This window comes from Propithecus coquereli, unplaced genomic scaffold (genome assembly GCF_000956105.1).
Source record: "Propithecus coquereli isolate 6110/MARCELLA unplaced genomic scaffold, Pcoq_1.0 Scaffold61, whole genome shotgun sequence".
In the NCBI taxonomy this organism is placed as follows: Eukaryota; Metazoa; Chordata; class Mammalia; order Primates; family Indriidae; genus Propithecus; species Propithecus coquereli.
The window spans coordinates 8,149,017-8,173,218 of record NW_012152063.1 but is presented as its reverse complement, the minus strand read 5'-3'; the positions used below and the strand labels follow the sequence as shown (position 1 = coordinate 8,173,218).

Sequence of the window (24,202 nt, the reverse complement as noted above, 5' to 3'; positions counted from 1 at the left end):
ACAAATGGTGGTAAAATTCTTACTGATCAAGTTTCCATATCATTTAAATAGAGAAACTGGTAAGAAAAACCAGGGGCTTCTTTCTTTGGGAAATCACAATACATGATTTCAAATATGTGCATCAGAGTGTACATAAATTCAGATATAAACATAAGAGTTTCAGCTCTCTGGGTGCAGGGACCATGAACTTAGCATCATGCCTGGTATAATACAGAAAGTGCTAAATAAATGTCCATGGAATAAATGAATGAATGGACAGCATTCCTTTACTCAGCTGGACAGAGCAGGTTGTCACCAAAATACTCATACTCATTTGTTAGATTAGTATTTTTTCTGAGTATGACAAGCAAGCACATCTTCCTGAAGGCTTGGGTCTGTTATTGTTCTGTCAGTAACTCATGCATGTTCACTGAAATAGGACTCAGCTTGGAACAGGACCTTAAGGACAGGGCTACATTGGTTTTATGCATGTGGTTGTATGGAAAGCTAGAAAGTATTCAGCCTCTCCTTCCAGTTAACCTGGGTCAGACTCTAATGAACAGTAGCTTCTCCCCCTACTCTGGGACATGTTATGTCTATCCTACTAGTCACCTAAGGCAATATAAGTGAAACATAAAAAGTTATGAAAGGAAGCGCTAAGTTGTTCTATCAGTTATACAACATGGCTAAGGCTGCCTGCGGTATATACCCTTTGCATTTCTCTAAAATGTCATTTAACCTATTGAAAAATTCAACCTCCCTAAACCACAATACCTATTTTACAATAATCTTTTGGGAAAAAAAAAGTTAATAGTCATCCACTCCAGCACAGCTCACATACATGGCACTGAAGAGTGAGCTTTAGAAATAAAGCTGATATTTAAAGAATTCCCGGTTGGTTCTTGAGCAGTGGGTCCTTCTCTTGGTTTCCTGGGAAGAACACCACCTTTGCACGGTTGAGGAAGACATTCAGGCCTTTGCTTTTGACCACATTTCCAGGACTATTTTCTATTGGTTTGTATTCCTTGTGTTTTCTGAAAACAATGTGTTGGATAGTTATTTTAAAAAGATCTTCAGCTGAAATATATTACTTACTACAATCTTTTTCATGCCAAGTGCAAAGGGGATAATTCCATTTAACCTAATCTGTGGTTAGTAAGACACTGGTGTCTTATGAAAATATATTTCTTTTTTCTTCTTCATGCAAGAAATGTGCCTGCTTACTATAATTTGCGACTATATGTTAAACATTAGGTTGATACAATTTTGCCAAATTGCTGACATCTGGTAGCATTTTTAGGATTAAAAATAAAAACCACAGCAAAATTAACAGGCTAGTTTGGTATTTGTCACTCAATGGAAGATTTTCCTCCCCTGTACAAAATGTTCAAAAGCAAAAAAAAAAAAAAAAAAAAGGGAAAATGGCCCATTTGCACAGATACATATTTACTTTTTACAGTATATGATAGCAATGTAAAGTGTTAGAACCAGAAACTTACTTGTACACCAAGAGGGCGATCACGGTGACAAATAAGGCCAAGCAGCCAACGGAGATCAGAGCACCATTTGCCAGTCTTAGAGGGGAGGCTGGGTCTTAAAACAGAAGCAAGACCATATTAGCTATGTCTTCCGCCTAGAGGACACGCCGCTGGTAATGCCATTAAATAAATGAGGCAGGGAACTGTCACAGAAGACGTATGGCTCCCTCGGGGCTTTCAGTAATCTTTTCTATTAAATAATACATAGTCTTTGGGTCAGCTTATCTTCCACTTAGAGAATGAGTCAGCACGTCTGGAACACCGTGTTAAGGGCTCGGGGAGAGATGCCACGTCCTGGAGACACCTGCCCAAGTCTCCGGTGACCCAGCAGCGCCACGGTGGGGAAGGGCTTCCGTGATCCGCTTGCCACGCCTCTGGCCTCATCTCTCACTACCTGCCTTGCAGCTGTGCTAGAAATCCCGGGAGTTGCTCACACGCCCTGCGTTTTCAAGCCCTCAGCCCCGAGGGCGTGCCCCTTCCCTAGCTCCTCTCTGGTCCGCCCCTTCTCGGCTGCCTGCCACACGTCCCGGAGGGCACTGGACGGAGTGGTCACACTCCGCTCGCCTCTATTCCTCTGCCTCAGTCGCACGGTGGTGCAATCACTTCTTTCCACGTATTTCTCTCCCACTAGACTGCGAGAGCCGTAAAGGCAGGGATTACGTCTTCTCTCTCCTCCCGGACCCGGCAAATCCCCTAGTTCCGTCTCTGCTGCCCAAGTGTACCCAGAGTGTATCCGGTGCTCCTCCATCTCCTTGCACACAGACCGAAATTTAATTTGTCTACAGTTTTTCTTTTAACATCTGTTACTGCTCATAGAAGCAGGGACCGTCTTTGTCCTGTTCTCTACTCCATCTAGAACTCTATCTCAAACCTAGAACTGTGCTGAGCACGGAGTACATGCTCAATGAATATTTGTTGAAAGAAATGCAGGTGCTTTACAAATATTCATTGACACAATCAATAAACAAAAGTCATTTCAGCTAAAAAAAAAAAGTCTATGGTTTGTTTTTGAAAATGATCTATTTCTGAAATTCTGGTTTTTTTTTTTTTTTTTTTGAGACAGAGTCTCAGTTTGTCACCCTGGGTAGAGTGCAGTGGCGTCGTCATAGCTCACTGCAACCTCAAACTCCTGGGCTCAAGTGAGCCTCCTGCCTCAGCCTCCCGAGTAGCTGGGACTACAGGCATGCGCCACCATGCCCGGCTAATTTTTTTTACATATAGTTTTAGTTGTCTGGCTAATTTCTTTCTATTTTTAGTAGAGATGGAGTTTCGCTCTGCTCAGGCTGGTCCAAACTCCTGACCTTGAGCGATCCTCCTGCCTCGGTCTCCCAGAGTGCTAAGATTACAGGCGTGAGCCACTGTGCCTGGCCTGCCCAGGTGGATTCTCACGAAACATGATAGCCTCTCCTATGTTATCATTTCATTGGAGAACACTGTTATTTTTTGATATTGGCTTTACACTTGCTCCCAAAATATAAATGTATTTGAGCATGCAGTAATCATATCAAAAGGCTTTGCTTTGGCCACTATTTCACTGGGTCCACCCCCCGCCTCCACTTCCCTAAGTAGATTTGCTGTTGGATTTTAATGCCAGTTCTCAAATCCTTACTAACAAGAGTTCAATGAATTTTGCACTGAAATAAAATTAAACATTGATACAAAGTCCTAAATAGCTTCGGTATTGGACACACACTTTACCTGTAATATGAAATGCTCGTACAACCATAAAACAAACCTCACCTCTGCCAGGAACAGAGATCAGGGTGCTTGTGAGGGCCAGACTTGTGTCATCACCCAGTGTGAGGTTCACGCAATATGTCCCAGACCTGCCGAAGGCTCTTCTCACGGTCAGCAGGCACGTGTCACCCACTTGCACGGGGTCGCAGACTGCATTCTTAGCGATCTGGCAGGTGGGGTCAGAAATGATGGTACAGACCTCGGTGGGAAGGCTGCCGTGTGGGAGGGGTGGGGCGGGCACCAGAGCACAGACAGGGGAGAGGGGAAGGTAAAAACAGTTTTAAAAAGGGAAAATCATTACATTTCTATGAAATTGAATTCTATCTCATTCTTACTCAAACTACATGATGAACTGATGTGTCTGATTTACTCTTAAGCCTAGTGCTTCCTCTGTAGCCTCAGGAAGCTGAGGCCCTGGGGGTGGAGTGGGAAGAAATGGTCTCCCCCAAGGCCAGGGATTGGTGGAAACTGTGTAAAGGCTTAGTCGCTCCCTCTACATTCCCTCTGCATCCTGAGAATGTCCAAAGGTGCAGATGGCTTAGGTGTTAGGCAAAGATATTATTAAATGCCAGAGTTGGCCCTGGTTGGATTCCTGTAGGGGCATAACAACAACAGCAACAGCAACAGCTGTTTATGCAGGACTTACTCTGGGCAAGGCACTAAGGTTTAGATATATGACATAATCTTGTTTATTCCTCTCAATGGCCTTTTGAGGGAAGCAAAGTTATCCTAGTTTAACAGATGACATCCGGCTTGGGGCTGGGGAAATAACTAGCCCAAGACACACAAGCAGTTAGAGGTGGAGCTGGGACTTGAACAAAAGGTGTCGACTCAGCTGTCCTTGGAACTGCCAGGCTCCCTGGCATGACTGTCTTCACTCCTGTGTCACTCCTGGGCAGCCCTCCTGGAGGGAGAGACCGAGCTCTGATGCTGGGCCTCATGAGGTGGGGTGGGGTGCGGTGGGGGACGGTCCCTCTTCTCCCTGGCTGGGCCTCTTGCTGCAGCTTCTCTCCCTCGGTCAGGTGTTGCTCTATTTCCTGCCACCCTCCTCCTCACCCTGGTCCTCTCCCCCAGCGGGAGAGCTTCTTAGCTCTTCCTTTCTACCAAACAAGGCCACATTTTTACACCACCCCATCCTCTTGATTCATTTATATCTTTACACACGTAAGTATCTTAATTAGATAATTTATATATCACATGTAAATTAGTTAATTTGTTATTGTATATCTAATTAATCAATATAGTATTTATGTATTAATTTATATTTAATTTATTCTATATAATCATAGCCAAAACATAGGAAATCAAATTATATAATACATTAGAAAGAGCTGTGTGAATTCTAAAGAGAGAGGATTATCAGGCATTGCTAGCAACGTCAGCACGTGACAATTCCACACTGGCTTCCCACCACCCACCCAGGAGGGGTCTCAGGGAGCTTAAGACCTGCTGGGTGCCAGCGGCCTCTCTGTGCGCAAGTTTTGTGATTACTGGGTGCCTCAGTTGCCTGATCTGTGAAATGGGGAGATCTGTGGGATTGCTGTGAGGATTCATATGAGAACAGATGTAAGGTGCTGAGAACATAGTAAGTGTTCAAACAGTTTTAATAATTATTATTCAACTCAATCAACTGTTAAAGGTAATGAGTATTTCTCAACTATAGCAGGACATGTGTGCTCGATGGCGCCTCCCAGGGCCCTTCGTAAGTCCTTCCCTATCTGGAGTTATGGGTAAATAGGGATTTAAATGAACTTTATTCAGACCTGGGGCCCTCACTTGACCCACCCTTTGATGGAGACAATGTACTCACGTCCCCTGGCAGGTCACAACGAAGTCGATTAGGGAGTTGTCAGGCTGTGGCACGGGCATCAGGACGTCTGTCATCCGGATGATGTTAACCTCTAGGATTCCCTCTAACAACAACAACGACAAAAATTGATGTGTTTTCCCATAGAAAAACACATCAAAATACAACAGAAACCAAACGAAGCCAAACAACCACTCTGCTATAGCCTGAGTGTCTGTGTCCCCTCAAAATTCCTGTGTTGAAATCCTAATCACCAAGGTGATGGTATTAGTAGGTGGGGCCTTTGGACTGAGGCCCTCATGAATGGGATTAGTGCCTTATGAGAGAGACCCCAGAGAGTTCGCTTGCCTCTTCCACCATGTGAGGACACAGCAAGAAGATGCCACAGATGAACCAGGAAATGAGCCCTCAGCAGATGCCAAATCTGCTGGTGCTCTGATCTTGGACTTGCCGGCCTCCAGAAGCATGAGAAATAAATTTCTGTTGTTTGTTTATAAGTCACCCAGTCTATGGCATTCAGTTGTAGCAGCCTGAATGGACTAAGACACAGCCCTTAATAAATCAGAAGGCAAAAAAAAACAACAAAAAAAATTGGGAGACAGCCTTCTCGCCACACAGAAACACATCAGATCTGAGAATCTACCCTCATAGCTTTGTATATATGTCATGCAGCACTTTCAAAGTCAAACCAAACTGTTCTTTAGTCCAAACTAGATGTTTATTTCTAGAGCCTTTGTATGTGTTAGAAAGCACCGTCCTATCTGGGTAGGTGTTTCAGGAAAAGGTAACCCCTGGGTGGACGCAGCCCCCAGGCTCAGGGCATGGGCAGCTTCTCAGGTGGCTTGGTCTCAGGGTCCATAGCTCTGGCTTCCACCCCATCCCCAGAACCAGGGAGCACAGCTTGGGCTTTGGTCCCCACCTGTCTTCTCTGCTGGATGCCTTAGGGTTGTGCCCGAAATGCACAGCCATGTGTGGTGGTCTTCTCATTCCCCTTTTTACCCACAGGAAGTATAACTTTGTGAAAGTTAGCCAGGGGAAGAGTAGAAGTTGTGGGATCTTGATACTGCCTTCCCTCACCCTATAGCCATCCAGATCGCTCGGATGTACAGGTGGGTTCCAGGCTCATTAGTATGTGGGCTTCACACAGGTCTCATTTCCACCAAGGAAGGCTGTGCCAGGCAGGTGGGGATCTAGAAACCAGTAGAGTCTTTGCTTGTGCACGTGTGACATCACCTTGGACGAAGAGTGGAGTGCCCCTGCCACCCACCTCCACCCCAGAGTTAGCCAAGTGAGTGGGTGACCCTAGGTGGATGCTATCGTCTGTCCCTGCTGGCATTCGGCCTTACCTACAATCGTGATGGTGGCTGTGAAGTAGCCGTATCTGTAGATCTGGCAGCTTTCATGGAGAATCTCACTCTCCTGCAGGGAGTCGTCACCAGCAGGTACTGGGGCATTCGAGTAAGACTTTAGAGTAGTTGCTAAAAATGTAAAAGGTGTATATGATATAATCAACAATCTAAACATTTGTCATCTGCTTTTTAGAAAAACGTCAAGAATTCTATACCAAACTTGCTGTGGGAATTTGAATTAAATGTGCAACAATGCACACACATGTGAGAGCTATAAGGCGTTGTAATTGCTAAATTATGTAAGTAAATATAATCCTATATTTCACTTAAACATAGGAAGCAAATGAAAGGTTGAGGCCGTATTAAAATGTGTACTACAACAGTCATGATGAAATAAAGTCATAACAGATGAAGTTACAGTTGTATTTTGGAGGTAGGTATTCTGGGCTCAAATTCCAGCTCTCCTTGTTCTTAGCTGTTTGAGACCATAGGCACCTCATGTAACCTGTCTTTGCCTCTGTTTGCTCATCTGTAAAATAGGAAAAATGATTACTACCCTTCTAGGGCTGAACCATGCAACTTAAATGGGATAAAGTATATAAAACCTGCTTCTCATGGCTGCCACAAAGGAAATACTTAAAAAATATCACTTTCCTTGTTCCAATAATATGGAAAAAGGTAATTCTTCCCATGTTTGGGTGTCACACAGCTCCAGAGCTTAAATTCTAAAAGTGCTACTGTGATGAGCAGAGATGTGAGGAAGGAAAGGAAGGAGTACAAGATATTTTTGAAAAATAAACCTTCAATATAATTAGAGCAAAGAATCTAATGCCTCATTAGTTGCAATTACAATTTAAAAGGCTCTAATTGTGGCATTGGTGCCCCTTTAACACATATGTTAAAGAAAATATGATACTGAAAATACAACTTTATGATCTCTTTAATTTCAAAAGGCATGTGAAATGGATCCAGTCTTGGGAGAAGGGCATCAAAGCCTTTCGAGAGCTGCATCTCTGACCAGCCTGGGCAACATAGTGAGATCCTCCCTACCAAAAATTTAAAAATTAGCCTAGTATGGTGGTACATGCCTGTAGTCCCGGCTATTTGGGAGGCTGAGGAGGGAGGATTGCTTGAGCCCAAGAGTTCAAGGCTGTAGTTTAGCTCTGATTATGCCACTGCACTCTAGGCAACAGAGGGAGACCCTGTCTCAAGAAAGAAACAGAGAGAGAGGAGAGAGAAAGGAGAGAGAGGAGGGAGAGAGCAAGTGAGAAAAAGCTTGCTCAGGCTACTGTGTGGGGGATGGAAAAAAGGTCTGTTGGGAGCGGGGGCAAAAGTAGGGGTAGGGAGACAAGTCATTTAGTCTGTCCTGAGATTCAGCTGATGTTCTCTGTAGAGACAGGTTTGTTTGTACAGGGCATTCAAGATCGCTAGCTCTTTCCCAGAAAACTACAAAATTCCTTCTTTTGAAGTTCTTTACAGACAGGCAGAATTTAGTTGTCAAGTTAGAGCATGGACGTGTGACTTTGTTATATTTTAAAATAAAACTCCTTTTAAAAAAAATGGTCAAATAATAAAAGTCAATGACTGTACCTAGGTAGAATGCTTAAAAATGCATATAGAGTTTTACAGACATTGTATCTTTAAAGTCAAGGTATGATTAGAGGGCTCATGGAGAGAAATGAACACCTTAAAAGACAGATGGGAAAGAAGGTGAATCCTCAATTCGGTATTTATGTCCCTGTTACCCAGAGAATGGTGTGAGAGCTCTTGATATGATATGATATATCCTGATATATATATACACATTATATATATGGCATTACACTGATTGGCATCAGTCTTACAAAGGGTTTTTCAGATTTGTTCACAAAATTCTGAAAAACAGTAGCAGTGTTAGCTAAGAAAACTCTCTGACTTGAAGACAGTGCACACCCATCTGCCCTGACTCCATTCTCTTCCTGAGTCACCTTTTCACCTCTGCTTCTGTCTTGCTGTTGTGGTTGCATTTGGTTTCTGGTTTTGGCTGTGCTTTGTTAATGAAGCCTTTTACCAAAACAGAGAGAACATAATTTTTGGCCAAATAATAATACACTGCTCAATAATCCAAGCCGTTAACATGGTCTGGGCAGCTGGAAATGCCCTCTAGAAGAGACCTCCTTTAGAAGGCACAAGCTGACTCCTAGCATCACCCTGGGGCCCACTGCTTATCCCCCACAACAGCTGCTTCAAGGCATTTTAGGGTCGATTATGGTTGATCTAACACCTTTACATAAAGTCAGGCAGTTTTCCTTTGCAATAAAATTTAATTAACTCCTAGGGGTTACTAGTTCATATCTTATAGTCTGATCTAGGGAAATAATAACAGAAATTTAAAATACCTTTTCATTGACTTCAAATATACTCTTAACACACCCCATGATAAAATAGTTTCTAAGAAAAAAAGCTAGCTTAATAAAAATGCAATTCAAAATAGACTAACACTAAATAACCTAACATTAAGTCTTTTACCATTCTGGAACTTCTAAACATTAAAGGCATCTGTAATTTATTTTAAATTTTATACCTGGTCTCCTTATTTGTAAGGAAGGTCACTAATACTTGTGGATAAAGAAATAGGTTCTCCTACAGGATTACTAGAACAACGCTGTATGTTAAAAGTTGTTCAAATACAGTGATGTTTGTACTCAGAATTAGGATTAATCTAATTATCCACCAATAAGTGAATGGTGAAGTAAGTTATAGTCTATAATACATACTATGGAACACCATGTAGCCATTGAATAAAGTGAGATACATTTCCATATATTAACAATGAGAAGATGTTTAAGATGTTTTTAAGTGAAAAAAAAAGCAAATTGTAGAACAATATGTATAGCAAGAACCCATTAACATAATCAAAACAATGAGACTTACATGTAAATATAGTGTATGTTTGTAAATGCACAGAAAAGATCTGGAAAGAAACACTCCAAGCTAGTAACAGTAACTCCTGGGAGGAGAGTATGAATAGAGACTGTCACTTTTTTACTGCAGACTTCTGTTATTGTTTGACTTTTTACTAAGGAACGTGCATTAATTTTGTAATTTAAAACATTTCCAAAAAAAGAATTAATCAAAATTCATAATATTAACTTATATTGTCTTGATTTAGATATACTTGATTCAACAAGGTCTCATTTTATTACTAACACTTTACTATACCAGTTTATTATTAACAACTAATAGTTTTTGGTAAAAAACAACTGCAAGTCCAGACATCATGATAGAGTGTTCCCTCTGGGCTTGACTGTGGCGCCCTCTTGTGGCCAGTGAGAGGATGTCAGCCTACTGCCATCCCCGGATCCCGGGGTGCTAAGGCGTGCGGATGGCCCAGTGGGGAAGGGTGATGATGCCACTGGGTACGGTGGGGAGTCAGATGGAAGCCAACGTTCCCTAAAGTGGACTCTTGAGGGCTTCTTGAATGTCCTCACAGACTATTAATAGAGGGTGGTATTTAATTAATCATGCCTTATATCAGAGTAATTTCAATGCAGGAGTCGTTCCAGCTTGCTAGCCTTGAAACACTGTCAAGTTGCATTCTTTATTAAGCCATTTGGAAATTGCTTTCAAGTATGCCACCGTTTTCATGGGACACTGGGTGAGCGAGGGCAGGGTAAGGGAGGAGAACGGTGGGGGAGTAAGAGGGCTTGATTGTTTATAAAGGGCCAGTGGGTCTTCTCATAGCTACAAAAAATGGGAGATACACAGAAATGCGACAGGCTAGAAGAGGAAAGAATCCGCACACATAGCAAGGGCCGGTGCAAATCAGGAGGTGAAAGAGTTTTATACAAGTCACCAAATTCTGTTTGCAGAGTGACTTAAACACATTCTCCTTTCTTCCGTATTCTAAATGCTTAAAAAATAATGACAAATTGGCTTCAAAAAATCAACAGGTACAAAATGGAATCATTGCAGAGTCTCTACAATATCTTTTTAAGCAGGGATTTAATAATGTGACCTACAGGAATATTTTGTCACCCGTTAAGGACCCCCCTCAAACATCACTGGGAGCACCTTACCCAAAGAAGAGGTGGGCTTTGGAGGTCTGGGTGAAGGAGGAGGACAAGGTCCAGGCACTGCAGCTTGCACAGTGAGGTTAAGGTTAAAGGTTCCATTGAGCACATACGTGTGATTCAAAGAATGATTGTTGGAAACAAACAGGCCCGTGTTATCCCCGAAGTTCCACTTGTAGTCAATGGCGGACTCATTGAGGAAGTGGCTAGGATCATGAATCAGGACATCGAACGTAATGGGGAGGTCTTTGAGGAAGGTTTCATCAGATGAATTTCGATTGTTCTTCTGGGACATAGTCACAAATACAGGAATCTCATCTAAAAGATACATCCCCCCCAAAAAAGAAAGAATGCATGATTGCTTGATTTTAAGTGGAGGACTTCAATGATGCTTTTAGGTTAAAAAATTAAAATTAGGCATAGTTTAGCATCATTTTTTTCCTTTTCACATGCAAGTTTTCTAGAGTTTTCCCAAGCTATTCTGGAAAACGTAGACGGAATACAACATAACTAAATATACAAGCTTGAGTAGGGGCCCAGATGAATCATAACTTAACCAAGAACACTTGGCTCTAACTCTTTCTTAACCCGTTAATGTCAACAGAACTAAGTGCCTCGTCCTTAGTTAATTTAGAGTTCACACACTCACCTGTTACCACGTACACATCTTTGACTTGCACGATGGGAACGTATGCCCTTCCGTATCTTCTGTAGATGGTTACTTGCATGAGTTGAGGGCCAAGTGTCACATTGGCTGTGTTTAGAGAAACTCTTACTGAACACCGTCCCAATTTCTGGAAATACTGACCTTTGGGAGGATGGGAATCTTTAGTTATTGGCTACATTACATGATCATTATAGGAAGCTGTTTCTCAAAGACTAGCCACCACCATTTAGAGATCGTCCCAAGGAGAGAAAATAGGATAGGAATATAGTGCTGCTTCGGAAAGGGAGATGGTGAACATGTTTATGTAAAATCTTACACAACAAATCCACAGTTATATATATGCAATTATATATAGTTGGTTAAAATGAAAAGAGCTGTTGAGTGGGATAATAAAATTAGCCTTTAGTTTACAAATAAATATTTTTAATAAGTGTCTTGGCACATGAAATATACATTTTCCCAAAAGAAAATATATTTAATGTAATGATGAGGTGTCCAAAGGAGTTAAAAAATTTATCCAAAAAATCTACCTTATTTTTGTTACTATTACTATTTCAGCGATGTTATTAAGCAGCTTTTTAAAAGGGCACTGGAATCCTCCACCTTCTAATATAATAATATTTGTGTATACAAATACAGGAAGTGAAGAAAGAGAAACAGGGTGCGGTAAATATAAAAAGGAAGAATGGAGTGGTTCTATGGACACATTTCTAGGACACCCTTGAGTCATTCTTTTTCTTTCTCCAGCCCTCCCTGAATCTAACCGCTGGGGGCAGGCGGGAGTACTTCCTGTCCCTCAGGGCGCAAGGTCTTCTCTAATCCTGTCAAGCTGCCTGGCTTAGTCATTGATGGGGTGTTGTAGGATGGATGCTTGAGAGACAGAGATGTTTAAAGACCACGTTTATCACACAGTCAAACACGTGAGAAAAACACACCGGTCTCCTGCAGGATGTGTGATTTGGGATTTCCTTCACCTTGAGATGCAGGGGCAGTTCCGTTGGAGGTTGTAAGGGGAGGAAGCATCTCTCGGGTTAATGACCCGTGAGGAAAATGTGAGTTGCAGCACGCAGAGATGAAACCACACTTAGTTGAGGGAGAAGCTCAATGAACTCTGAGACCTCAGTGGGAGATGGAAATTCAAGGCAGTCTTGGTAGAAACACAGAGCAATTTCTAGGCTGAAGGTTGATTTTTAAACAAAGACATTTAAGCTGGTTAAGTTAATGGAATGTTAACCAGGCTACAAAGAGTTGGAAGTGTTAGTGAACATAGATGATTCTGCACAAAGCAGAATTCTGGGGGTGACAGGTCAAAGAAATCCTATGTTTGGTGAGTTGACTGACAGGGTCATGATGATATTGAAAAAAAAAAGTCAGCTCTAAAGCAATTGATTTAAACAGACAGACATAATATTTGAGATATTTTGTACTGTGTTCAGGCAGTAGAAAGACAAAACATTTAGAAATCTGGAGGCTGCTCGATTGGCGGCAGTTTTCAAATACTCAGTGCCAGATGGCACCTGTGACATTTCAAACTAAGAATTTAGCAGCTGTGCTAATAATCACCTAAATTTGCTTCTCCCAACAATAATTGCTTCACCAATAATAAAGCAAAGTGAATACCATTTATGGTTTAAAAAAGAGAGAGAGTAGCCTATGTCAAAATAGAGCAGTAGTTAGCTTATTTTGTTTCTGTAAAATGGAATATTATGCAGCTGATAAAATAAGGTATGTAAAGGACTTTTAATGATATTGTCAAATGCTCATGATATTAAGCAAAAACATGCATATGTTATGACCTTAATCAAGAAATACTAGTAAAAAAAGCACCATAATATTAATGGTCATAATCTCTGGTATTAATTATGTAAAATTTTTACTTTTTATTTGTACTTTTTCTGAAAATTTCCTACAAATAGCATATTTTTTTTAATTCTTAAAAATTCTTTTGAGAACATAAAAACAGTAAATAATAAATCAAGAAATGCCCATCCATGTGCTATCCAAATAAATGTTAGCATTTTTATTATTGTTTTAATAGGAAAAAAATGTGTTTTTTTTTTTTTTTTTTTTTTGAGACAGAGTCTCACTCTATTGCCTGGGCTAGAGTGCCGTGGCATCAGCCTAGCTCACAGCAACCTCAAACTCCTGGGTTCAAGCGATCCTCCTGCCTCAGCCTCCCGAGTAGCTGGGTCTACAGGTGTACACCATCACGCCTGGCTAATTTTTTTTATTTTTCATAGAAACAGGGTCTTGCTCTTGTTCAGGCTGGTCTCGAACCCCTGAGCTCAAGCAATCCTCTCATCTTGGCCTTCCAGAGTGCTAGGATTACAGGCGTGAGCCACTGCGCCTGGCCAGGTAATTTTGTTCTTTAAAAAAGAACTGAATCTTCCCCCGCCCCCTCATTTTAGTTCTTTGGTGTCCTGGAGATTTGGCAAGGTTAACAAAGATTTTATTTTTTTGGCAGGGTGCAGTGGCTCACGCCTGTAATCTTAGCTTTCTGGGAGGCTGAGGTGGGAGGATAGCTGCAGCTCAGGGGTTTGACACCAGCCTGAGCACAGTGAGACCCCATCTCAAAAGACAAGAAACAAAAAAAAGACAAAAAAAAAAATAAAATATACAACACCACAAAAACCCAGCCGGGTGTTCTGCTGCATGCCTGTAGTCCCAGCTACCCAGGAGGCTGAGGCAGGAGGATCACTCACAGCCCAGGACCTAGAGCTTGTGACGACTACAATCCCTGCACTCTACCCAGGGACCCTGAGTGACACTCTGTCACAACAAAAAAAACCAGGGAAACTGATAGAGCACCTACTTCAAAAAAAAAACAAAGATTTTATTTTTCACCTGTCATCACCCACCCATGCTAAGGAAAGTTAACCCAGTGACTTATTAAACTCTCTTTGCTATCATTCTCAGTTACAGAACAAGAAGACAGGGTTAAAATTTCAAGGAAAGGTAAAGAAGAGGCTAAGGAGGTTTGTAAAAGTCCAACCAAGTGTGTGGAAGACGTAGACAAAATTCCATTTCTTCCATCCATGGTGGTGAGGAAAAGGCTTCCCATCTGGGAACACGTGATGATGGCTTTGGCTGCTGCCATTTCCCCAGTCTGTGTCCTCGGACCACGCTGTCCAGTTGTATACATAAGGGTCAGTAGATAAACTGGTATCTAAACAGAGAAAGTAAGTTCGATGTAGAGATATCATTTAATATATTTTGCCTTCTATTGGATCTCCAAATCACAACCCTATTGAAACCAAACTGCGAGACGCTTTATCTTTTTATTTTGACACACTCTATCTGTAGCTTTTTTTCTGATTCATTTGACATTATGACTCTTTATTCCTAAAGGCTTCAGCACACATCTCTTAAGAATAAGAACATTTCCTACATAATCACAACGCCCTCACCACCCCTATCACAGTCTAATCAGGGTTTACACACTATATCTGCCTATTTTGTCTCTTCAAATGATTCAGAAAAAAAGAATCTCTCTCCAGACAGATACGTAGATATAGATACAGATATCATCTATCTTTAGCTATAGATATAAATCTATAGAAAGAAGCAAATATGACAAAATGTTAAAATTGTTGAATTTAGGTGACTATAGTTAACAATAATTTATTGTATATTTTAAAATAGCTAGAAGAAAGATTTGGAATGTTCCCAACCTGAGAAATGATAAATGTTTGAGGTGCTGGATATACCAATTACCCTGATTTGATCAGTACACATTGTATACATGTATCAAAACATCACATGTACCCCAGAAATAAGTACAATTATGTATCAATAAAAAATTAACAAAAAATGAGCAAAAGATCTGAATAGACATTTTTCAAAAGAAGTCATACAAATGGGCAAGGGGTATATGAATAAATGTTTAACATCACCAATCGTCAGGGAAATGCAAATCGAAACCACAATAAGAGATCATCTCGCCCCAGTTAAAAAGGCTTTTATCAAAAAGACAAAAAACAATAGATGCTGGTTAGGACGTGGAGAAAGGGGAATGCTCTGTACCCTGCTGGTGGGAATGCAAATTAGTACAGCCTCTATGAGGAACAGTACGGAAGTGCCTCAAAAAACTAAAAATAGAACTATCATGGGCTGGGCGCGGTGGCTCACACCTGTAATCCTAGCACTCTGGGAGGCCGAGGTGGGTGGATTGTTTGAGCTCAGGAGTTCGAGACCAGCCTGAGCAAGAGTGAGACCCCGTCTCTACTAAAAATACAAAGAAATTAATCGGACAACTAAAAATACATAGAAAAAATTAACCAGGCATGGTGGCACATGCCTGTAGTCCCAGCTACTCAGGAGGCTGAGGCAGAAGGATTGCTTGAGCCCAGGAGTTTGAGGTTGCTGTGAGCTAGGATGACGCCATGGCACTCTAGCCCAGGCAACACAGTGAGACTCAGTCTCAAAAAAAAAAAAAAAAAAAGAACTACCATATGATCCAGCAGTCCCACTGCTGGGTATATATCCAAAAGAAAGGAAATCAGTATATCGGAGAGAGATCTGCACATGTTTACTGCAACACTATCCACAATAGCCAAGATATGGAATTAACCTCAGTGTCCATCAATGGATAAATGGATAAAGGAAATGTGGCGTATGTGTCAGAATCCTGGGTTTCGGCACCAAAGATGAAAGGGTGGGAGTCTGCCCTCGGTTCTTGGTGTGCTCGTGGCCAAAGAATGACCAGACTATTATCCTGGTCCTCTGACTCCTCTCTTGGAAAAATCACCAGCAAGGCCAATATGATGAAGTAACCTCAGGCAGGAAGCAGATTCACAAGAGCAGCTCTTTATTGTAGAATAAAATGGGTCTGTCTCCACGACCCATTTTGGAGAGAGACAGACCAACTCACTCATTGACTGACCCACTCACTTCCTGACTTCTCTGATTGTTTCATTTTATTAGCCCAGTCAGGAGGAGGGCTCTTGGGAGGTGTAGGATATTATCAAATGATCAACAGGTGTCCTCAAAATTCCATCTGCGTATAGGAGCTCCCTCCAAGAAAGCCCACCTGAAGTGAGGTGGTGAACTGCAATGCAGGTTCTTGCTAATGATGTATTAATTACCCTTATAAGTACATTATTAAGTAGCTTTGTCATCAATTGAAGAATCTCAGTAATGAGCTCACTTTTTTTGAGAATGTACAATTCTAACAAGATAATTTCCCTTGATGTAATTTGTGCCCATCTGTGCTCTTTTTAACATGGATAGAGAGCTTATCTCTTTAAGGGCAAAGCAAAATCAAAGTATACGCATTTTAGCATTTGTGCTACCCACACAGCATTTGCTTAAGAAATAACTTGTCAGCCAAAATTAAACTGATCAGTAAACATCTGTCAAATTGGCTATTCTTTGCATAACCAAGAGTTCCAAGTAATAACACCAAAATCTGAGAATCAACAAGGTATTCTTTGTCCAATCCATTGGACACTAAGAAAAAGCTGGGTATGACAATAGCTTTTGTAGAGGCTCCCAAGCAGCAGAGAGCCACCAGTTTGCTGAAGTAGGTTTGGCTGATGTTGATGTTGGTGAAGGGGCTGGGTAGGACCACACACTCCCCATTCCTGTCATTCGACTTGAGATGCAAGAGATGACAGCAGCATCTTGCACTTACAGGTGTACCTGTGAGCATTAAGGTTTATGAGAAGGGTGTCCAGCAGTTTGGGAGAATTCTGTGTTCTTACCATTTCTGCAGTTCTTCTCATAGACTATGTTGCCATTGGCATCTTCCTTTTGGCATCTGGGGAATACCAGGTTCACCACAAACGTTATATTTGAACCCACCAATGCTGGTGAGTCACTGGTCAGGACCGCCTTCACGCAGCCCCCTACAGCATAAGAAAGTGAAGCTCAGTGATCAAGCATCTCTTTTTCCTTTACCCATAAATAAATATTTAAAGTTAAATCTACTAATAGGGACCAAGGGAGCCACATGCCTCTTTATGATATATTAAATTCATTTTCTGGATTCCTAACTTCAGTTTTCAGAGTACAACATTCTAGAAGATAAATTAAATAATAAAGCAGACCAGTTAAAGAATTCTCTAACCATAGAAAGAACATTTACCTAAGATAATAAAAAAAATCTGCTCAAATGGATTGAGGAGACAAGTTTTAAAAGTTTGTATTTTTTTAATCTCAAAACCAATGGCTGAAGGACTCATTCTTTTATTTGAAAGGAAAGATTTTCCCTTTATGATAAAACACAACTTTCAGATGGTCAAAAACTGCTTTGAGGGGTCACAGGCCTTCTGAAGAAGACAGATTCCCACATTAATTAAATAGGTTGAAGGGTAAACCTGCTTGTTCTTCAAAATATTCCAAGACATTTCTAAGGAGATTAATCATTATTTTATGGCTAGAAAGTGATAACGTTAGGATAAAGGAAAGATTGCCAAACCCAGGTACCACCCGCTTGGTAACTAAAATACTATCATCCATGGAATCATGAACCACGTAATCTAAAGGTCTCTACAAATTACAGTTATTTGGGATGAATCTTTTGACTTACCTTTCCAGGAGTTTTTACACTTCTCATCTCCCCTCTTCCACACTGGGTAGAGTTTTTCATTCCAGTCATTTTCATCAGAAGACCAGCCATTCAATTGGCTGTGCTCTCTCACATAACCAGGAAGTCTTTCATTGCCCAGCGCATCATGAAATCCTATAGCGATATTTGAAAAATATTTTGTCTATTACATTCTTCATTGAGCACTCATCTAACAATGGTTAAAGAAACTTTTCATACTTTTGGACAACACATGCATAATACATTCACTATCTCAAGTAAAGAAAGAATGCTTTTAAAAAAAGATGTCTACTGGAAATACCTTGAATACAAGCATTCATCCCCTATCTCTTTATGTACTTTAAATGAATCAAAGAAAAATTTTGAAAGCCAATATTTTGTAGCCATCGCTTGGCTTCTCAATATATAGCCTCTGAATATTTGGATTTGACACAGTATTATCAGGATGCCCAGAATGTTCAGGCCAGTATTTGCATTTTTCCCATTCTGAACTACTCAGTTGGCTAAAGGAATAACTCCAGGATCCCCAAAGACACGTTGCAGTACTGGAGAGCCCACTGCTACACAATTTTTTAAAGGGTCCATAATACGGTCTGTTTTGGTGAACGTTCCATATACACTTGTGTAGTTTACATTTGTTGGGTAGAATGGATTTAAAATGTCATTTATGTCAAGCTAGTTGATAGTGTTTTTCAAGTTTTATACATCCCTATTGACTTTCTGTCTACTTGTTATTGCAATTACTGAGAGAGAAATCTTGAAATCTTCAACTATAATTGTGGATTTGCCAATTTGTCTATTTCTTCTTCCGGTCCCGTCAGTTTTTGCTTTACGTATTTTGAAGCTCTTTTGTTAGGTGTACACTGTGCATTTAGAATTGTTAAGTCTTCTTGATGAATTAACTCTTTTCTCATTAGGATTTGACCCTCTTTATCCCTCACTGGTGATATTCCTTGCTCAGAATACTACTTTGATATTAATGCTTGCTGTTTTTTAAATCCAGTCTGACAATCTCTACCTTTTATTTGGAGTGTTGGATAATTCACATTTAAGGTAATTATCAATATTATTTTTTAATAATTTAAGTGTGCCATCTTACTTGTTTTCTGTTTGTCTCATCTGTTCTTTTTCTTTTCCTGTACTTTTTGGGATTATATTTAGAATCCATTTTATCGCCACTACTGGCTTATTAGCTAGATCTCTTTGACTTGTTTTGAGTGGTTGCCCTAGGGTTTATAATATTACAGTTCTTTTAAAATTTTTTCTAATCTTGAGTTGCTGTCTGCCCTTTTTTGCCTTGCCTGACGACTCGTTTGAGAATTGTAGCAGCCTAGTTGGTTGCCTACCCAGCAGCCATTCCCTGCCTGCATTCCTCCTCTTTCTTTTTTCCCTCTTGCTGCCAGAGCCTTTAACAGTTCAGAATGCCAGAGGCTCGCTTTCCTAGTTTGGGCAGGAGCAGATGATTAAATCCCGGCCAATGAAAGCTGAGAGGAAGTCTGCTGGGAGTTCCTGGGAAAGGTTTTCCTTCTTTATAAAAAGATATGTGAGAACAAACTCTACTTTTTCCTCCTCAAAATTGATTTTGGAGAAGGTTAGGTAAGGATGTGATGTCTGGAGCTGTGACAGCCATATTTAATTAACTAGGAGGACACAGATCTGAGGAAACAGCCAACACATCAAGGGTGTCAGAGTGGAAAGATGAAAAGAAACAGAATCCTTGCTGACACTGTTGAGCTGATGCTCTAGTCCTGTCTACCTCTGGACTGATTGCATGAGATAATCTGTGCCTTACTCAATCTATTCTATTACAGCCAAAGCTCAATTGCCTATAACCCTCAGCTAACCCCTAGTCATACACTGTCTTAAATTGTCCTCTCATCAATTTATACGGTCATGTGCCTTAGCCTGGTCACGATCTCTTAGAGGCCAGAAACTCTTCTTCTTCTTTAAATCCTGAAAGAGGCCTACGACAAGGTGTGCTATTTAATGGGTGCTTAGGGAAGCCAATATTGAATGCACATCACTAACTTCTTTCTTCTAATCCTCTTATCTGGTGGGAGGAGGGAGCAGAATGTTCCCTTTTTATTAGAGAGGCAGATGGAAGGGAAAAGAACATTGAACCTGGTTATGGAGCCTGTTTTCTAGCCTTAGTTCTGCTACTAAACAGGCTGTGTGACCTCACACTACGTGTCTTCTCTGGGACTTCAAATCAAACCAAAACCAAATGTCTTGTGATTCTATAAGATTGTTCCTATTTGGAAACAGATATTAAGTGAGGGCAGAACATTTGTGTTTATCAAAAAATGTTTGTAACAGGAAATTCACTTGAATTCTTCATATGGAAAGAATTAAGATCACTTAGGTCAAACCCCTTCATAATATAGATGAAGAAATTCTGACCTAGAGAAATGATATGATTCACCTAGGGTCATCTTTAATTTAGTGGAAATGAAGATTCACAGGACTACTGTTTCAGAGAGACTTCCTCTTCCTCAGATCCTGAGAGAAAGTTAATGTTTCTGGAAATATAATCAAAATGCAGATTTCTCCTTTGATTTTTTTTTTTCCTTTGAGATGGGATCTTGCTCTGTCACCCAGACTGGAGTAGAGTGGTGCAATCACAGCTCACTGCAGCTTCAATTTCCTGGGCTCAAGTGATCCTCCCCACTCAGCCTCCTGGGTAGCTGGGATTACAGAAGAGTACCACCATGCCTGGCTAATTTAAAACAAATTTTTTTTAGAGATGGGGTCTCGCTATGTTGCCTAGGCTGGTCTCGAACTCCTAGCCTCAAATGACATTCCTCCTCACCCTCCTGAGTCACTGGGATTACAGGTGCCAGCCATTGTGCCCAGCTCTCCTGTGGTTTTAAATGTCAGAAGTCAAGGAAAAATACAAACTTAAAAGGAGAGTTGCAGGGACAGACACATGGGTCGAAGGGACAGAATAGAGAACCCAGAGATAGATCCACACAAGTGTGACCTACTGATTTTTGACAAAGATGTAAAAACAATCCAATGGAGAGAAGATACCCACTTCAATAAATGGTGCTGTAAAAAAGTAAAAAATAGGTGAAATCTTCAGGATCTAGGGCTCAGCAAGAATTCTTAGGCTTGACACCAAGAGCATGATCCATAAAAGAAAAAAATGATAAATTGGACCTCATTAAAATTAAAAAATTTTGCTCTGTGAAACATGACATGAAGAGGATCAAAAGGCAAGCTATAGACTTGGAGAAATTATTTGCAAACCACATTTCCAACAAAGGACTAGTATCTACAATGTATAAAGAACTTTCAAGACTCAACATTAGAACACAAGGAATTCTATTAGAAAATGGATTAAAGACATGAACACATATTTCACCAAAGAGGATGTACAGATGGCAAATAAACACACTAGAAGATGTTCAACATCTATAGCCAGTAGGGAAATGCACATTAAAACCACAATGGAATGTCACTGTATACCTACCAGTATGACTAAAATAAAAAGTAGTCATTACACCAAATGCAGAGAAATTGGATCACTCATACATTGCTGGTGGGAATGTAAAATGGTACAGCTATTCTGGCAGTTTCTTATAAAACTAATCATGCAACTACCATACAACCAAGAAATTGTACACTTTGGCATGCATCCCAGACAAATGGAACATATGTTCACACAGAAATCTATACATGAATGTTTATAGCAGCTTTATTCATAACAGCCCACACTAGAATAACCCAGATGTCCTTCAATAGTTGAATGGTTAAACAAATTGTGGTACATCCACACCATGGAATACTTCTCAGTGATTAAAAAAAAAACCAAAAAACAACAATTGATGCAACAACTTCAATAAATCTCCAGGAAATTATGTTGAGGAAAAAAAAAAAAGCCAATTCCAAAAGATTACATACTGTATAATTCTATTTGCATAGAATTCTGAAAATGACAAAATTATAAAAATGGAGAAAGGATTAGTGGTTGCCAGGGGCTATATGGGGGTGGGAGAGGAGAGTGGATCTGGCTATAAAAGGGATGGGAATCCCTGTGGTGATGGAACTCTGCTGTATTGTGACTGTATCAGCGTCGATATCTGGGTCGTGATACGGTGTTTTGCATGACGTTACCATTGGGGGAACTACCTAAAGGATTCAGGGGATTGCTCGGCATTATTTCTTAAACTGTATGTGAACTACAGTTATGTCAATGTAAAAAGTTGAACTAATGAATGAATTTATGTATGTATGTGTGTATGACAGAGTCTCACTCTGTCACCCTGGCTAGAGAGCAGTGGCGTCATCATAGCTCACTGCAACCTCAACTGGGCTCAACTGATCCTCCTGCCTCAGCCTCCTGGGTAGCTGGGTCGCTGCTTACTACTTTGTCAACACCTTCTCCTTCCTCCAGGGCTATGATTGGAAGGGGCAGGGAATCCTTGGTGTTTGATACACTGCTAAATCCCACCTGCCCGTATTTTTCTGGCCAGAATATTTAGTCTAGAGCAAGGTGAACCCAAGAGCGCCCGGGTTTTGCTACACTGCCAGATAGGTTGGGGACTGCTCTCCAACTGACAGCCCAGATTCAACTTCCTGCAAATCTGTTTTACTGGACAAAGTGGAACTTGTCACAGAAGGCTGGAGTTAGGCACACAGTCTCCCCCTGACTTGTCAGTTCTCTGTTTCTCCATCTCCAGGGGCTGTGAACTCTCCAGGAGTCTGTCCTGGGAGGGACCCTGAGGGTGGGGACAGGTCTGTCACCATAACAACTGCCACCATATATGTCTCCCATGCCAAGCACCTTATTTGTTAGCAGACCTCACAAGACCCCTATTACCCAGCTTTGCAAATAAGGAAAGGAAAGCCCAACGAAGCGAGGTCACTCGTGGCCCAGCCCCACGGCTGGCAGGGAACCCAGGTCTGCCCAGCTCCAAGCCCTGGCAGGAAGGCCAGCGGCGGGATGGAAGGCTGCCTCTTCCGCTCGCGGGCTGCGTGGCCCGAGGCAAACTCCTCGGCCTCTCCACGCCGCTTCCTCGTCTGGGCAAGGGACAGCCACAGCGCCGGTCCCCGGGCGGCTCCGAGGACGCGCCGGCACAGCGCGCCGGCCACGCGCCGAACACCGACGCCGGGGAGTCAGTCCCGCCGGCGCCCGCTCGCCGCTGTCCCTGTTTGCACTCCCGGGTCCAAAACGCTGGCCCTATTGCGGCCCGCGGTCGCAGCCGCAGTCGCCAGAGTCGGCGGGGCCCAGCCTCCGGCCTCAGCGTCTGGGAGCAGAGCTGGCCGAGCCTCTCTGATCCCTTCCCTCCGTCCCCGCAAGCCGCGGCCCAGCGTCACGGCGGCTCCCCTCTCTTGCTCCTGCGACCACGCTCAGTGGTTATCAACCCTGGCTGCACGGGCAGATGCCAAGAGGAGCTTTTCAAACGAGGACGCTCTGACCCTACTGCCAAAGATTCTGGTTTCCTCGAGTGGGCGTCCGTGTTGCGTAACCAGGGTAGGCCCCTGGGTGCACCCCTTCTCCCTGTACCCTCACGACAGCGGCAGCCAGCCCTTGCAGGTCTCTGCAGGAAGCTCATCAGGCTTAGCACCTGGGGTTACTAGAGAGCTTGTCTCCAGATCTGGGACCCCAGCGCACCCGAGGGCTCCACACTATTGGACCAAAGCCAGACAAAGTTTGCTTGGTAGAGTTGCTTTGTTCTCCAGCCAGAGACTGTGCAAGCTTTCCCAACCATTGTCTGGCAAGAATGGGTGGCAATTGCCGTGGAAAAAAAGGTCCACAAGAGAGGGCCTGCATGGTTTTCACTTCCCAAGAGCCTGCAGCAAAAAAACAACAAAACAAAACAAAAAAACGGAGCTGGAAGCGTTCTGCATGGTTTCCCAACAGTTTGCAAAAGAAACGCGGGAGGCCACGAATGCTTCTGAGGAGCCTCTCTGTCCAGCTTCTGTTTCAGGGGACTCTATTACCCATCACTGTAGCCACTAGGCAGAGAAGGAGTTAAACACAGAAATTTAGGATTACTCACGTTTGGCGGAGTCAAGTGGCAATCTTGCAGCCAGAAGCAGAAATCCCAGGAAATAGCAGAGACGTTCCATGCTGAATTCTCACAGACTTAGGCAATCAAGGTTTAACTTTTAACTCCTGTGGCCCCATCCGCTAAGAGCAACAGTGTGTACTTCTGCCCTCTGCTGCGCCCCACTCTTCATTTTAATTAAATACAGGGCCTGGGGCGGATCATGTGATGGTATTAAGCAGCATTGCCTGATCTGGTCTCTCAAGTTCAACCTCTTACAACTCATGTGCTTGTGACTCACTCCCCCCTGGCGTCTATTTATTCACTTTACAGATCCGCGCTATTTCAATTTTGTGGTTCCGCATTTATGAGTTTTAAGGAGACTTCCTTTCCTACAGGCCCTATTTCAACATTCTGCTCCAAATAGAATTTCAATCCTCCAGCTGCATTGATGATCAACTACTGTGATTCCTAAACTGCTTCACCCACCCAGCTCCTGTTTAGATTTCACAGTGATGCATCTTTTTCTGTAA

General features: G+C 42.0%; 1 protein-coding gene across 1 annotated transcript; it reads right to left on the bottom strand.

Moving 5' to 3' along the window:
- On the bottom strand, positions 1-23,971 carry GPNMB (glycoprotein (transmembrane) nmb). Its single transcript, XM_012659440.1, has 11 exons — positions 23,682-23,971; positions 17,659-17,811; positions 16,832-16,975; positions 14,122-14,295; positions 11,112-11,270; positions 10,469-10,780; positions 6,408-6,539; positions 5,065-5,167; positions 3,258-3,466; positions 1,479-1,572; positions 1-1,013 (listed from the first exon to the last, which is right to left on the bottom strand). Exons 1-11 carry the CDS (start codon positions 23,749-23,751, stop codon positions 860-862), a joined length of 1,704 nt encoding a protein of 567 aa, XP_012514894.1. The 5' UTR covers positions 23,752-23,971; the 3' UTR covers positions 1-859.
- Between the last annotated feature and the right edge of the window lie 231 nt (positions 23,972-24,202).